The sequence below is a fragment of the Sceloporus undulatus genome, chromosome 2, assembly GCF_019175285.1.
Source record: "Sceloporus undulatus isolate JIND9_A2432 ecotype Alabama chromosome 2, SceUnd_v1.1, whole genome shotgun sequence".
Classification (NCBI taxonomy): Eukaryota; Metazoa; Chordata; class Lepidosauria; order Squamata; family Phrynosomatidae; genus Sceloporus; species Sceloporus undulatus.
This window is the reverse complement of record NC_056523.1, coordinates 194329639-194345731: the sequence shown is the minus strand read 5'-3', so window position 1 is coordinate 194345731 and position 16093 is coordinate 194329639. Positions and strand designations below refer to the sequence as shown.

The 16093-nt window shown below is 41.9% G+C and overlaps 2 protein-coding genes across 3 annotated transcripts in view; one reads left to right on the top strand and one right to left on the bottom strand.

Annotated features, from left to right (window-relative positions):
* LOC121924343 (adenylate kinase isoenzyme 1) overlaps window positions 1–16093 on the top strand; it is a 37280-nt gene that overhangs the window by 6221 nt on the left and 14966 nt on the right. The gene's annotated exons all lie outside the window — the stretch shown is intronic.
* GTF2F1 (general transcription factor IIF subunit 1) overlaps window positions 1–16093 on the bottom strand; it is a 17989-nt gene extending 1896 nt beyond the window's left edge. Inside the window, exons 1-13 of one of the 2 annotated variants that reach the window (XM_042455732.1) lie at window positions 16010–16093; window positions 14155–14216; window positions 12897–12943; window positions 12703–12775; window positions 10646–10839; window positions 9474–9644; window positions 6469–6650; window positions 5605–5749; window positions 5064–5125; window positions 4246–4365; window positions 3607–3680; window positions 1853–1991; window positions 784–916 (exon numbers count right to left, since the gene is read on the bottom strand). In XM_042455732.1, the coding sequence (XP_042311666.1) occupies window positions 784–916; window positions 1853–1991; window positions 3607–3680; window positions 4246–4365; window positions 5064–5125; window positions 5605–5749; window positions 6469–6650; window positions 9474–9644; window positions 10646–10839; window positions 12703–12775; window positions 12897–12943; window positions 14155–14166 (1352 nt within the window). In that variant the 5' untranslated portion in view covers window positions 14167–14216; window positions 16010–16093. Of the gene's footprint in view, window positions 1–783; window positions 917–1852; window positions 1992–3606; window positions 3681–4245; window positions 4366–5063; window positions 5126–5604; window positions 5750–6468; window positions 6651–9473; window positions 9645–10645; window positions 10840–12702; window positions 12776–12896; window positions 12944–14154; window positions 14217–15958; window positions 15980–16009 lie in introns of those variants that run through there. The other variant, XM_042455733.1, reaches the window with a different exon arrangement.

Below are 16093 nucleotides of genomic sequence, written 5' to 3'. Positions count from 1 at the left end.
GAGCACTTGGCTCCTGGATAACAACAATTAGCAGGTACATTGTTTATTGTTTTATTGGTACATTGCCCTGAACTCTCACAATGAAGGACAGAATATAACTATAAATATAATTTTCAAAAACAGCAGCAGCAGCTTGGGTTCACTGAGAAATCCGTATGATGTCAGGAATCCGTACACAAGCCATGTATGTGTTTCTTTGTTGCGTGCCTTAAAGCTGATTCTGACTTATGGTGATTCTATACCAGGTTTTCTTGGCAAGTTTTATCCAGAGGACTTTTCCACTGCCCTTCTCTTACAGCTAAGAGAGTGTGACTTGCCCAAGATTACACAGTGGGTATCCGTGCCTAGGTGGAGATTTGAACCCTGGTCTCCTAAAGTTCCAACTATTATACCCACACTGCAATTTTTGCCTGTCACACCCACCTGCCACTCTTATCACTGGCCATAAGGAGGCAGTGGTGACAAGGGTACCTATGTCAGACAAATACTATTACTCTCATTTTCAGATGGGATGCAGTGACTGAAGCTGCCTGAAAGAGTGGCACAGCTCAGGTTGGGACATGAACTGAGAAATTCTTCTCTAAAATCTGGAGACACTACATCAATTTCAAGCCAGACTTAATAAAGGTGCAAAGTTTTCTCAAAAACTCATCCACATTACAGGGTCAAACCCACATTAAGCCCCCACCCCCCCCACCATTGAACATCTGCTTTCCATCCCTAATAGCCAAATCTACACTGAGCCATCATGTGATTACAAGACCAAATGTTTCCTACACTTACCCACTGCTGGGTGTGGACTTGCCCGACTGTGGTTGGGGGGTAGATTTCCCAGAGGTCGTGATCGCCTGGGCCCCACTATCCAATTTCAGCCTTTTGGCAGCAGGGAGCTCACCAGAACCTGCTTGCCGTTTACCTGTTCCAAGGAAACAAAGTCAGCCAGTTTAAGGAATCTAATCCCCCAATGCATTACTGTTCCATCTCAAGGGCCCAGGCCCTGCCTCTTTATTGGCAGGGACAATCAAGGAAACAGGGTCTAATGTGTCAGACCTAATGGTCTACACTGCTCAGCACTGTCAACCCAGGCTGCAACTGTCTAGGATTTCAGGCAGGATTATTTCTCAGCCCTACCCAGGACTAAACCAGGAACCTTTTCCCTGCAAAGCATTTGCTCTGTCACTGGTCTACAGTCCTTCTCTTCACCTGTGAGGCTTCTTTTCATTGGTCTGATGGTCTGGTCTCCTTGCAGTTTTTCAGTTCTGAACAGCATTTTTATGACCAGTGTTAAATGAACTGAAACTGCCACCCCAAACATACAAATGCAGAAAAAATATTCTGATTTGCCACAATATTTCAATGTTTTCAGGATTTGGATTTTTCTTTTTAAATTCTTTCTGAGGCAGTAGCCCAATGGAATTCACTGAAAAGGAAGAAGAGCATGAACCAAAGGCCATTAAGAGGTAGTGAAGGAGTGGGTCAAACATCTTTGAAGGCTTACACAGGAGACCTCCTTGCTGAACTCTCTACAATACGAGTGGGCTACCTTTTGGCTTTCCAGAAGATTTGGACTATAATACTCCCAGTCCCCTCCCACTGGCCATGCTGTTTAAGGCCACCGGGAGCTGAAGTCTGAAACATCTGGAAGGTCAAAGGTTCTCCACCCCTGCTCCAGGGCCTTTTGAATATGCAGCTTAATTTTCAAAACACAGCTCTGTAGCTCTAAGGCATTTTCATGGGCTTAAAAAAGCAGACACCACCTTGCATTTTTCAAGAATAAGAATACATTTGTTTTTAGAATACCCTAACAGGCACAGAAAGTCAGAACCTGACATATGCCCACACTCTATCATACCTTGCTCCAGTTTGTTTGCTGCGGCCCGCAGTGTGGAGGAGGTACTGCTGGCATCTACCAAGGGTGTCCCTGGGCGGCTGTTCCCTTGTGAGCTGCTAGCAGAGCCCTTGCGCTCCTTCTTGGGCGGAGTCTTCTTTTTCTGTAAGGGCAGAAACCCAGGTTCAGCTGAGAGTCACACTGCCTATCAGGCTCTACTGTTCTCATGAGGAACTCTCTTGTACCCTGGGTAAAAATGTCTCTTTAACAAGAGCTGGCTAACAACTTTGAGATGCAGTAAGGAAAATGCTTTCTGCTTTCCACTTAAGACTCCAGAAGACAAAAACCAGAGTATGTGGCTAGGTAGACTAGGAATGTTTCAAGGGGTAGTAGTTTCTGCAAACCAACTTCCAGGGCCGTTTTAACTACAGACAAGGAAGTCAACAGAAAGCAAGGCCAAAGGTCTAAGAATTAACCCCTCCTCCATTCCCCCCAAAAAACTAGTTGGGACAAAGACAATGAATATCAAGAGAATGCAAATTTACAGATCCCACAAAAGCAGAGTCATGCGCACGATAACAATACCAGGCTGACCAGTCACAAAAACAGAAGTAATATTAGTCAAAAAAGTTTTACCTATGAAAAGCCTGCCTAAACTGCAACCACACTTGTGGCACAATTTGTCAAATCCCTTGCCTTTCTCACTTGCCCCGTCACTGAATTTGAACCCTCAAGACAATTTAACACTGTAAAGGAGAAAAAGTGATACATCACGTGTTTCTGGTGGGTAGCAGTCTCATGCAGGATCTGGCATTTAGTGGAAAACACTGGAGATGTTGATGTTATATCATGCATCAATCCAGAATCAATTTACCAGTCCATCTTAAAACAATGACAAAAGCAGTTTCTGCTATGAATGAAGGCTTTATATTAAGAAATCCTTGAATCATAACATGATTGTGCTCAAAACAAAGCAAAACTGCAAGAGGTTTTTTTTTAATTAGAGCGTCCAAAGAGCAGGGTTATGAATCTTGTTGGACTGAAATTCTCAGCAGCCTTAGCCAGAATAGGCAAGAGTGAGGTATGCTGGGAATTATAATCCAGCATTATCTGGAAGGCTGTATGATTTCTATCCCTGCTATATATTGAAAGTTGTCAGTCAGCTGCATACAACACAGTCGAAGACAGAGACCTAGCCGAGACAAGAAACTAGAGGAAAGGAAAGGTGAAGGATGAGACTGGAGTGCTTCAAGCACAGTGGGGGGCAAAGGTTCTCCTTTTCCAGGACACGTCCTACATTTCAACCTTCTGTCCAGGAGCAATTTCAAAATGTTCCTCATTGTGAGCATGACCAAGAAGCATGAATTTATATTTATATTAATGGTTTTGGTTTTTATTTTGTAATGTCCTACATTTTGCAGTGCCTTGTCTTTTTTTGCTGTGATGATATTTGGTCACCTTGTTCAAGGAGCAACTGGGGGATGGAAGGCTATTTTTAAAGCTCTCTTGAATATTAAAAAATCCTTTGCAAATAAAAATGTTAGTCTATTAGTACATGAAGGAGAAAAGTTACAATCCCAACTACTTTTTGCTTATTCTCTGTAGTAGGAAGGAAGTGAATGCAGAAAAGTGTTTAAAAAACTACCTGCACTATGACTGTGAATGATAAATCCATTCTAGTACCTATGGAGGTCAGGCCTAAGCTGGGAATAGCAGGCATCTCCATACTAGAACGGAGCGCCAAACAATCCAGCCCTCCCAGCAATATATGGAATTACCGTCATAAAGAGTGCTGAAGATGCTTCACTATCAATGTCGCTGTCCTCAGATGTCTCAGATTCATCACTGCTGTCTGTAAAGCAGAGACAATCAATCAATCAATCAATCTGGGCTTTAGTATCTTTGGATCACTAGTACCTCTGCCTCAGGACATCAGACTGCCACTTACTCTACAGATCCTTGGAGAACATCTCCCCATCTCCGCTACTTCTAGACTGTTAATGCCCAAAATAAAGCATCAGACCTCACCTAAAGTTACAGGAAGACTAACTACATTCCTTTGATGTTCATCTCTGAAAGCTCACTATGAATTTAAATTCAGCACAAGGAAAGCAGAGTTCAACAACCTATCTAAAAATTGGCAAATGTGGATTTGAAAAAAATATTATTTATTCTTGTTGAGTTACCACATAGAGAAGCTAAGAGGACATGAAGACCCTCCCTCAAACAGGCACTGCCCATACATATGCTAATACATCACTGTAGCCATAAGAAGTAGAACCTTTTCTTTTTAACCTTATACCATATTTTGCACATCTGTAAAGCTTGACCTCATGGAGCCCTGCTTTTTCTAAACCTGACATTTTTCCTTCCTAGATTTTTGGCATTTTTGGTTTCAGTATCCCAACTGTTTTTACCTTTCTTCTTCTTCTTGTCCTGTGGCGTGGGGACCTTCTTCTCTTCTTCTTCCTCTTCCTTCTCCTCTGCAGGTTTCTCTTCCTCACTCTCTTCACTACTTTCGCTTGCTTCATCTATCCCTGCAAAATAGATAAATAAAATCAATGCAGGCAAGACACTGGCCACTAGCTTCTGAGCAAATGTTCCTTAAAAGCTTGCATGATTTAACCTTGACTTACAGAAGCTCATAGTGGCTCATCTTGGCCATTACAAAAGATCTGGTGTAGGTAAAAGAGTAACTATTCAGAGAAGGGTACAGGGCAGTCACTCAGCTGCTGTTGGCAACCATGTCTATTTCCCCCCATTTCTCTCTTGCCAATGTCCACCAAAAGGGAAATCATGGGCCTGGCAGTTCCAGCTGAAGATGTTCCTATTCTTTATTTAACCTGCAATGCAAATGCAGTTCTGGGAAGGAAGGCTAGGATTTTTAATAAAGAATGCTCAGCAGTCTCAACAAGCTACAGTTCCCAGTATTCTTTGGAAGAAATCCTTGATACTTAAATAGGCATAAAAGAACTATAGAGTTGCAGTATATAATTACGTGAAATGAGAACAAAAAGGCAGAACATGACACAACTGCCTATGAACCTCAAAAACCAAGAACTACTAAACCATAAACAAGCATCATCCTACAAAGAAGTCAGACCAAGTAATTATTAGGGACATTTGTTTAAAAAACAGTATGTATCACCAAGCTTTTGGGTGGACCCCAACCTGCTCTCTCAATTTTAGGTTTGCTGACTCATATGAACACAGCTATTTCTATTTAATTACATACCTTTTGGGATGTCTTCTTCATTGGTTGTCTTGGGCTTGCCCACCACTTCCTCTACTGAACTACTGCAAGAGGACACAAAGATGAACCAAATATGAGTTATATAAGACAAATGGGTAACCAGGTCCAGCCCTACCATGAGGCAAAGAGATGCATGTGCCTGTGAATATAGATACTGAGAGGTAGAGAGCTGGCAATGTTGGATATGTTGTACAGCCCACACTGTCCCATATAAGCCAGCTTGCTTCCCTCAAATGCACAGAAAACTCTCTCTCATCACCACTGCTGACAAATTTCACAGCTGGTTTCCTCATCCAGTACATGGAACTGGAGGGATTATGGTAAGGGGAGATGCAACTTTCCTTTCTGGAAGCAAAATGTATTGGGTCAGCTCCAGTGGCAACATGAAGCACAGTAAGGAACATACAGAAACAACTGAGCAGTGGCAAGCAATACCGAAGAAAAATGGGAAACAGCAGCAGCAGCTGCCCAACTAAACTTTCCCACTGAGAAGAAGCTACTCCTCATCTATGATAGTGCTCACCTAGATCCATCAGACATATAGTCGACCTCCTGGCCCTCAAAGTCCCCATCATCACTATCTTCAAATGCTTCATCATCTGATCCCTTCTTTTTCTTCTTCTTCTTGGTCAGAGGGGCCTTCTTCTTAGGTTTGGTTGGCTTTTCACCTAATAATGGAGAACAAGAAGCAAAAATCTCAAGACAATCCCCTGAAAGTGGAAGGCTACAGGTTTTGTCCGTCTTAGGCCTACAGGGAGGATCCTCTAGAAAGAAAGGAAACTCAGTGGACTTGCCTTCCCTTTAGGGAGAGTGAAATGACCCTCACAGGCAGCAAATTTGGGGTGTCAAAAATGGCAGTAAATATATTTATATTTTGACTGTAAGCCATGGGAAAAGGTACTTGTGGGATTTTCTGCCTCTGTGCTAAAATAATTTTCCTGGCTTTAAGTACAGTGGTACCCCGGGATACGAATGCGCCGGGTTACGAATTTTTCGGGATACGAAAAAATCCCATAGGGATTTATTGCTTCGGCTTACGAAGGTTTCTTCGGGTTACGAAAAAACCGCGGCGCTATTTTCCGCCACCGGAGGGCAGCAGAGAGCTATTTTTCCATTAGCGCCTATGGGAATTCGGCTTACGAAGGTATTTCGGGTTACGAAATTAACCGCGGAACGAATTAATTTCGTAACCCGGGGTACCACTGTAGTATGAACCTAGATTCAGGTGGATGAGATGTGGGCCACCATTTTGCTGCTCCACCTCAGGCAGCAAAATGTCTTGGGCTCAGGGGAGCCCATCCTAGAGCAAGCCACTGCCTCTGAAAAGTATGTCCAAGGAACCTGCTACAAGCTATCACAACCCTCTTTCAGCCTCAGCTCTCCATACCATCTGCATCACTGAACTCGCTGTCATCTGAGCTCATCTCCAGGTCATCTTCCAGGTCATGGATTTTCAAATCACTGCCTTTCTTTTTGCCCTTCTTCTCTTTCTCCTCCTCTTCCTCTTCACCTTGGTCCTTCAGCCGTCGTTGTTGCATGATGCTGAAGTGGTTCAGCACCTTGTTCCGTCTGCAAAAGAGGGAAAAGGGCTATTCTAAGCCAGACTGCCTGTTAAAGAGCCCAGCTTGAAAGGCAAAGCCCACCTGGCAGAGGCACATGCAAGAAAGCTTGTTAAAACCTTAAGGCGGCACACAGGCATACCAGGACACCCACATCACTGTGAAGCTCTGACTTCAGAACACACATAGATAAAGGAGCTGAGACCAAGAAGATGACAACATGTAACTTCAGACCCTTCAGTGTAATCCAGGGCCCCAGCAGTGGGTATACAAACTAAGATTGAAAAAACTGAACTGCAGAGAAGAGTACAGCATATAGCCTAAAGACCAAGTCCCAGGTTGAAATCGCATCTTTTTCTTGTTCTAGATAGTCTTCTATTCCATGGTATGGGGAAACAACACTGATGCACATTCCAAGATTCTTTTACAGATTACTAAAATAATAAATGTGAAGGGCTTTCAATACTCTATAAAGTGTTCTCTAAATTCATATGTCTTTACTGTCCTTGTGTCTGCCCAAGGGGATTTGAGCATATGTTCCTTGAACAGCCTCTCCCCTCCATGTCAGCAGCTTGAAACAGCATGGGAGTCCACTGTTCAAAGTAGAAAAGTTCCTAATGGGTACATGTGAACCTATGATTGCAATGAAATGGCGTGGGAATCAGCCCTCAAATCTTGTGGGACTGCCAGAATGGGCGTCACCACATGAAGCTTTTTTAGGTAACACTATAGTTGAAAATAAAGGCTGGATAAGGTACAAGGATATCCTGAAGCAAGTGAATGGAGAAAGAGTAATAAAATCTAAAGAGGAAATGGAAAAAGATGGACTGAAATTACAATGGTTCCCTTATCGCCAGTTATGGGCAAGATTTAGGATGGATAATAAGCAATTGGGAATAGGTCCAGATAATACGGAACTGGGTGAAATAATCAAGAAAAAAGACAAGAAGGGGAGAATCTCTAGGCTTTATAAAATGTGTTTGAAATTAGAATTGGAATCAGAGCAAATTAAACACTGTATGATAAAATGGGCTGGAGATATAGGTCACGCAATTGAATTGGAGAAATGGGAAAGAGCATGGGGTAAGGATGCTAATTTTTCAGCATGCTCGGATATAAAGGAAAATTTAATGAAGATGATTCATCGATGGTATCTCGCTCCGTCTAGATTAGGGAAAATCTATAAGAATAGAAAGGCAAACTGCTGGAAGTGCAAAAAGGGGATCGGAAATTTCTTCCACATGTGGTGGCTTTGTCCAAAGGTGAAAAAATTCTGGACCTCAGCGCACAGAATTTTACAAGATATATATAAAATTAAAATAAACTTCACACCTGAAATCTTCCTCTTAAACATAATTGAAAATCAGGAAGTTAGGAAATATCTCAAACAAATTTTATATCTGCTTACTACCGCGAGAATAACAATCGCTAAATTTTGGCGTAGAGAGGAACTGCCAACAATTGATAATTGGTTACAAAAATCCTTTAATACTATAGAAATGGACATGATTACGTTGGAATTGAAGGATAGGGCTCACAAAGGGAAACAGGCCTGGAAGGCTTTCCTTGACTACTGCAAAAAAAGATGGTGCCCCTCGAAGGGTTAAATAACTTCCTTTGCAGTTTGCAGAGTAGGAAGATTTTTGAAACTTTCTCTCCTTCCCTGCATGTTATAAGGTAGCTAAAAGGTATTAGAGTGTTGCAGGTATGGGCTTTACACTGAAATAAATGCATCTAGACGCGCGGTGTGAGATATAACTCAGCGTCACAAACTTTAATCGAGGTACATAAACATGTGGGGCAATCTATTACATATCAGTCAACATCTGGCAGACAAACTTGGGAGGGGTGGGGGGGTTTCTTTTCCTTCTTTTTCTCTCTTTTCTTCTTTTTTCTTTCTTTATTTCTTCTTTTTTTGGGGGGGTTTGTTTGGTGCTTAACAAACGAAGAGTTTTGAAAGAGGCATTGTCACGATTACTGTTATGATTACTGTAGGTTATATTGTATGGTTGTATTGCGTGAATAAAGATTTATTTTAAAATAAAATAAAAAAAAACAAATCTTGTGGGACTGCATCTCTTAGCATTCTTCATCATTGGTTGTGCCTGCTAGGGCTACTGGAACTTGCAGTACACCACCATCTGGAGAGTGACATGATTACCAACCCCGCACTAGAAGACATCTTTAGTGTCTGATTAACAGGCCGTTCCACACAACATAATTATTGTGCTATGATCCCATTTTAACTATCATGGTTCCACCCTACGTTACCTTGGGATCTGCAGTTTTGGGGTCTATTTAGAATCTTCTTAGCCAGAGAGCTTTAATGCTTCTGACCAAACTACAAGGATTCCATAGGATGCAATCGCAACAGTTAAAGTGGAATCATAGTGCTATATTCTGTAGTGAACTGAAAGCCAGGATCCATCACTCCACATGAGACTCTTCAAAGCTTTAGGGTGTCATGACTGGAATGAGTCAAAATATATATAACTGAGCTGAATTTCTGCTCTCCCCCAATCTATCCACATGTCCCTCTGTTGCGTCCTCTCTGGCACATTATTATTTGTAAGGTCTTGCAAATTGGGAGAAAAATCTTATTACTCTGTAAAATACTATGTACTGAAAGGCATCATAGAAGGGATAAAACGTGACCACTAGACTGGAACTGAGATTCCACTAGGAGCTTGTCAAATGATTCCTGGTCAGCCTCAAATGAAGGGCCACATTGGTTCATAACAATTCCTTGAAGTAGCTTTCATCATGCACAAGCCTTTCAGGCCTCCTTCCCTGTACTATAACTTGGGTGGGAACTAAGATTTTGTATGCTCACCTCTCCCATTCCTCCTCAGCTTCCTCTGCAGTTAATGTGCGGTGCTTGGCAATGGGTGTAAAATTATACCAGTTGTTAACTGGAAAGGCTTCAAAGGCACCATCTGGACACTGTGTGAAGATGTAGTAAGAGGTGTTTTCTGTCACACCACCCTTTTTCACACCTTTGAACCTGAGTGGAAAAAACAACAACAGGAGATTGCTTCAAGATTGAAAATAGGAGCACAATTAAAAGGCAAGATCTAAAGATTTTAGTTCCAGATCCAGAATAGAGCAAAATGGGATTAAGAAAAGACACACATATAAGAATCAATTTATTAACTGAGAATTCCCACTTGTAACACAAAATCTGTTACATTCTGCATATTTTAATTTTTGTTTAAAATATTTTTCATTTTTAAGAGGCCTTGCAGCTGTTAAAATTAGAAAATCATACAATGGTTGCATGGGATCAGTTTTGCTTCCTGCTTAAAAAATCTCTGAATTCCAGGCTTTGGAACCTCTTCCTTAAGTTTGGAAATACTGTAGATGAACACATGCAAATTAAACAGCAACAAGCTTTAGTTCAGTGATGGAAATAATAAATAAATAAATTTGCAGGATTCCAGATGTTACTGAACTGCAACTCAGAGTATATTTCACCACCGACTATGTTAGCTAGGGCTACTAAAAGTTGTAGTCCAATAATATCTAGAGAACCACACAATTCCCATTGCTGATCTGCTTAAGTTGGCACATTAATGCTACATTTGATTAATTTATAAGAATCCATTTTAACACAGTGAGGGCAGGTTTAAACCAGACAAGGGCAAAGAATATTCTTTAAAGGACTGTTTTGGTTCAGGTATGATCCTGTATAACCTAAATGTATTCAGCATGCTTCATTTCCCCATGAATGCTAGCTTTTGCCTAGTATGTCTTTAGTATTTCCAACCAGTATGATGCAGTGGTTTGAGCATTGGATTAGGACTTGGGAGATGGGGTCAAATCCTTGCTCAGCCATGGAAACTCACTAGGTGACCTTGGGCAAGTCACACTCTCTCAGCCTCAGAGGAAGGCAAAGGCAAAACCCTTCTGAACAAACCTTGCCAAGACAACTTCATGATAGGGTTGCCATAAGTCAGAAAGGACTTGAAAGTACACAACAACTTGACAAAAGGCACCACTGCTCACTTGCGTCCAGCTTTGCCATTGACTTTCAGAATCCAGGGCTGGTCTTCTGGTTTAAACTCCTTCAGGATGATGCCATACTTCTTGCGCCGTGCCTCCTCTCTCAACTTGCGGTTGAACTCACTCCCGGCTCCTGACTCTGGCATCTCTTCTTCCTGGTAGATCTTCTTATTGCTGAGATCTCGTTCCATCTTTGCCTGTGGAGGAGCAGGAAAGAAAGTGCTAAGGCAGATCTTGGCATGGGTCCTGGTAAGCAGGGAATAATAACAGGTGCTTGAGCAGCCGCACCACATACATGCATGTCAGTGAAGCATTCTTTTCTGCTCTTGGTAGATGTCTGGTTAGACCTTTTTGAACAGTGGCTGTTATATCATGGTGATAATCAGGACTAAGTTTTGCTTGAAGAAATGCAAAAAAACTATAGGAACAGCTTGGTTGTGCACAGTTATGAAGACCATGGATTTGTCTACTGAGGAAACGTTTATGTGTGTTGCATTGAACACACTTTTCATACTCATTCCTGTGTTCCTCCTTGCACATTCTGTTCACTACCTGAGGCTCCACTTCAGACACCTTGGCTGTCTAAGATCAGGCAAGAAAAAACAAACAAGAAGCAGGGACTTTTCAGTTGTAGCACCACCTGATGGAATACTCTACCAGTAAAGATTCATCAAGTCCCAATATGATTTGATTTTAGATATTTGCCCAAAACTTGCTAGCAAGAAGGCCTTCAGCTGAAAACCCTCTCTCTTCATTAGAGATAAATTAAGATTGCTTTCTATTCATAGGGGTAGTGGTGGTGGTTGTGAGTTGTTAATTTTGAATTTATTTTTGTTTTTCACCTTGGCAACTTCTGATTACTGCTGGATTTGTTATTATTGTATTATCATTGTATTGATGTACGCTACTTTCAATTTCTCTTTTAAAAAATATGGCCTTGAAAATAAGGTAAGTAAGCAGATAGCCTACTTCTCAATGAAACAGGAAGCTGGTCTCTGGGCTACATAATACACTTCCATACAAAGATTAAAAATAAAAATCTTTGCACATAGAAAAGTAGCATAGCAATAGCATTTTAGCAATAGCATTTACATTTCTATACCACTTCACAATGAACTCAACACTCTCTAAGTAGTTTACAATTGCCGCCAACAAGCTGGGTACTCATTTTACCGATTTATGAAAGGATGGATGGCTGAGTCAACATGGAGCCCTCTGGGATCGAACTCACAACACTGTGGCTGCAATACTGGCATTCAATATCTGCACTACCAGGGCTCTTATTGAATTGGAAAACAGTTTCAAACTTCTGTTTATAGTAATTCCCCCTGACCCCAAACAGAGGAGCATATAATCAAATTAACATCTACATCTAGCCTGAAATGGTACAGCTCAGTATTACCTATGAGATGTAGAATGTAGTAATGTTGGACTTCCCCGTACACCCCCCCCCAATACAGATAAAAATGATACAGCCTAACACAAAAGGTCAGATAGGGCAATCGACTGTTCCAAGTCACCCCTTGTAAGTTGACCCCATCTCCTATGGCTAGGACATTGTAGCACAACCAAAATATGCAGCAGAATAAACATGTTTCTCCGCTGGTTAGAGAGAGCACTGAATCTAGGATATGTACACAAGGCAACTAATGATTCTTGGTTGATGCATTTGTTAATGTAACTTATCTCTACTCAGTCCTCCCAAGAAAGTTTATGAATTTAAAACAAAATCAAATTCTCAGTATTTTCAGTAAAAGGCATACCCCAAATTCTCATTGTATTGGGAAAAGAAAGTAATTCTAAAATGCTTTCCTAAAAAGAGGTCATCAGACTTCTTCAAAAATTGGGGAAGGCAGAAGCAAGCATATTTGACTTGCTGAAGATGTACAAGGAAGGCCAATGCCAGAAAAGTCCTGACTGATCTTTCTAACCAGTATGGTTTCTCAGGCTGATCTTATGCCCACATGGACTTCTATGAGCACAAGCTGTCTTTGCTCAGAGTTGCTATAAAAGATAATCAGCATGCAAAATGCAATCTACCACTGAGTGCAGGGTCCTACCTGGTGCCAGGTAGAAAAATTGACTTTGTCAGCAGCATTGAAGGCCATAATATTATATTTTTTGGAGGTATTTCTGTGGAAAGAGAAGAAGAAAGGAATTCATTATCTACAGTCTAGTTAATATTAAACTGAAAATTAATCACACTTAAATTGAGCAAAACCTGCTATAAAATTTAAAAAAATCTGGCACTTACTTGGGGACACGGACCACATATTCAGTTGCCGTCTGGCTGCTGGTCCCCTAAAGTAAAAAAAGAAAAGGGAAAAAAATTAGAGGAATTGCCACAGGTAAGAAAGAAAACAGAGAAGACTATTTGAATTGCCCCATAGTTCACATGACATTTTGTCTTTTTTTTTGCAAAGCACAAAATTAAGCACAGACCACAGGAAATGTATATTGTTTATTCCAACTATCTTTCAAGAAATGAAATGCCAAAAGAAACAAGAAACTGTGAAACTGCAAAGAAAAATTAAGATCCTGTATAACCTAATATCCATGGCTAACCTACCTTCTGCTATGCCCTTCACAAACTGTAAGGTCAGCTACAGTATGGCCTGGACACACACTTTTTGCCAATATAAGAAACCTGAAGTTTCAAATATTGCTGTAATGTAGCAGTGCATTTCAGCTTTTTCCCAATGGGTTACTGAGATTGTGTTCATCACAGATTGTTGCTCATGCTGGCTAGCACTAATGGAAGCTGAAGTTCAAACATTTGATGCTCTCCAATTACCATCAGACAGAAATAATAGGATGTGAGGGGGAGGTGTAAGCACGTTCTGTTGGAGAGTACCCCAGTGGGACAATTAAACACTGTTATTTCTTACCACACTTACGGAGAAGAGGGCTGGACACTGAGGACTTGTTTCATCAAGTTTTTATAATATGGAAGGAGCTGGATGCTGGCTCCAAATAGAGCTTCAGGAAAATACAACACAGGCCACCATTTGGAGAGCAACTTTGCCAAAGCTTGATAGAATGGAAGCTGCTCTTTCAGTTGCCCAGTGTTGGGGGCACAGCAAAGATGGATGGTGGGTGATCCAGATGGATTTCCAAGGGCAATGGTCTCAATTTGGGGCAATATCATAAAATGGGAAATAGCAGGCTATATAGCTGGCATGGCATACCAGTTTCAGTGTTGAACTATGACTCTGGAGACCAAGGTTTGATTTCCAGCTTGGCCATGAAACCCATTGGGCGCCCTTGGGCAAGTCGCGTGGGCAATGGCAAACTCCTCTGAACAAATCTCGCCATGATAGGTTCACTTTAGGATTGCCCTAAGTTGGGAATGACTTAAAGGCACACACCACCAACAAGAAATAGCTTTTCAGTATTTGAGCTACTCCAGAATAGTAGGAACCTCTGGTGTGACTAAGGAAGGAATCAGGCCCTGGATCACACATTCAGTTCAGGCAACCTCTTGTCTGAATCCCACCATTATAGGAACTCACCAAAGAAGTCATTTTTGGGTGTGCTAAGCAGGCATTCAGGAGAAACTCTGTAAAGTGTTCACCTGAGGGAGAAAGAGAATGAAATAATCAGCTTAAGAAGGATGAATGAATGCTCTGTGGATAAAGTCACTTGAGATATTGCAGAAAAGGGAAGTAGGAGAACTGAAAATGCCAAATGGGTAAGAGCAGGAACAAAATAGCTCAGCAAGGACTGCCACATTTTGGTATCTCAAATTCTAGCACTCCAAGAACATCTTTTAATAAATGCTGAGTGCCTCTCTCAAAGCAGGATTTTCTCTTACAGGACAAAATGTTTCTAATCCGTACAATGCGGTTTTCCCTTTTAACAGGAAGCCACTTCTTTGGAGTTTAGGGGGTGAGATGCAGTGTTTGGATTGAGCACATTTGAGCATATGAGGATTCCCCACCCACCTTTAAGACAAAATGTTGAACATCTGAATCTCTAAGTTTTGTTGGCTAGTGAGACTGTATCCGCACTGCAGAAACAATCCAATCTGACCCTGCTTTAACTGCGATGGCTGAACGCTAATGGAATTCTGGGAATTATAGTTTGTTGTGGCACCGCAGCTCTCTGACAGAGAAGACTAAATGTCTCACAAAACATCAGTTCCCAGAATTTCATAGAAGTCAGCTGTGGCAGATAAAGTGGTGTCAACCTGGATTATTTCTGCAGTGTGGATGCAGTCTGAGACTAACCAGCATTGCCAAAGGTGAGGGGTGATGAAAATCACAAGATATCAACAACTAATGAGCCAAACAAGACCCATTTGTGATTTTAAGGTCCAACATCTTTAAATTCCCTTTTAAAGTCTACAGTGTGGGAGAGACAATGGGGAACATCTCAAAGGCAAAGCCATGTAATCTGGGTGACCAGATGCCCTAACTGCAAATAATAATAGTAATAAGAATAAGAATACATTTTATTTATAGCCCGCCTCTCCCTACGGATCGAGGCGGGATACAATAAACAAGAGTAACAATAAAATACAATATACAATTAAAATCCACATTTCTAAATAATCCCCTACCCCAACCCCCCTCCCAATCATAAAACAGTAACAAACTAAGCCCCGCAAAATGTAGGTCATCAAATGAAAACTAAAAACATGTAACAAATGTAAATCCGTGCTTCTTAGTCATGCTCAAAGTGGAGGACATTTTGGAATTCCTCCTGGACAGAAGGTGGAAATGGAGAACATGCCCTGGAAAAGGAAGACCTCTGGTCGCCTTGCGTGTCCTGGTTTTAATGCCTCTTTTCCTGCAAAAGGCTAAGGGGGTGACATTCTGGCTAAGCAACCATAACCATCCAAGGAAGTGGCATCATGGTCTGAGCGCTGGACTAGGATTCCCAAAGTCCAGGGTTTGAATCCTGATCAACCATGGAAACCCACTGGGTGGCCTTGGGCAAGTCACACTCTCTCAGCCTCAGGGGAAGGCAATGGCAATTCCTTTCTGAAGAAACCTTGCCAAGAAAACCCTATGATAGGTTTGCCTTGGGCAAGTCACTCTCTCTCAGCCTCTGGGGAAGGCAATGGCAAACTCCCTCTGCCAAGAAAACCCCATGATAGGGTGGCCATCAGTGGGAACACAACAAGAACAATAACAGCCTCCTCTTGCTCCCCACCCCAATGGGCTTTGGGCTAGTGTTCTAGGTGATACTAGAAAAGAAAAAGGAGTGGGCAAAGCTTGGAGCCCAGGCACCTAAGTCCCACCCCAGCAGGGTCTCTCTCTGGGGGAGAAAAGAGTGGGCAGTGAGCCCCCATATGCAGCACAGTGGATATACCTCCCTCCCTGCCTCTGTCTCCTTTGAGGCTCCTCTGCTGCTCAGCCTCACCTGGGCAGCTCCAGCCTGCAACTGGGCAACTACTCCAGTCCGCCACTGCGCATGCGCCAAAACCCGGCTCCCTGTAATGGCCGC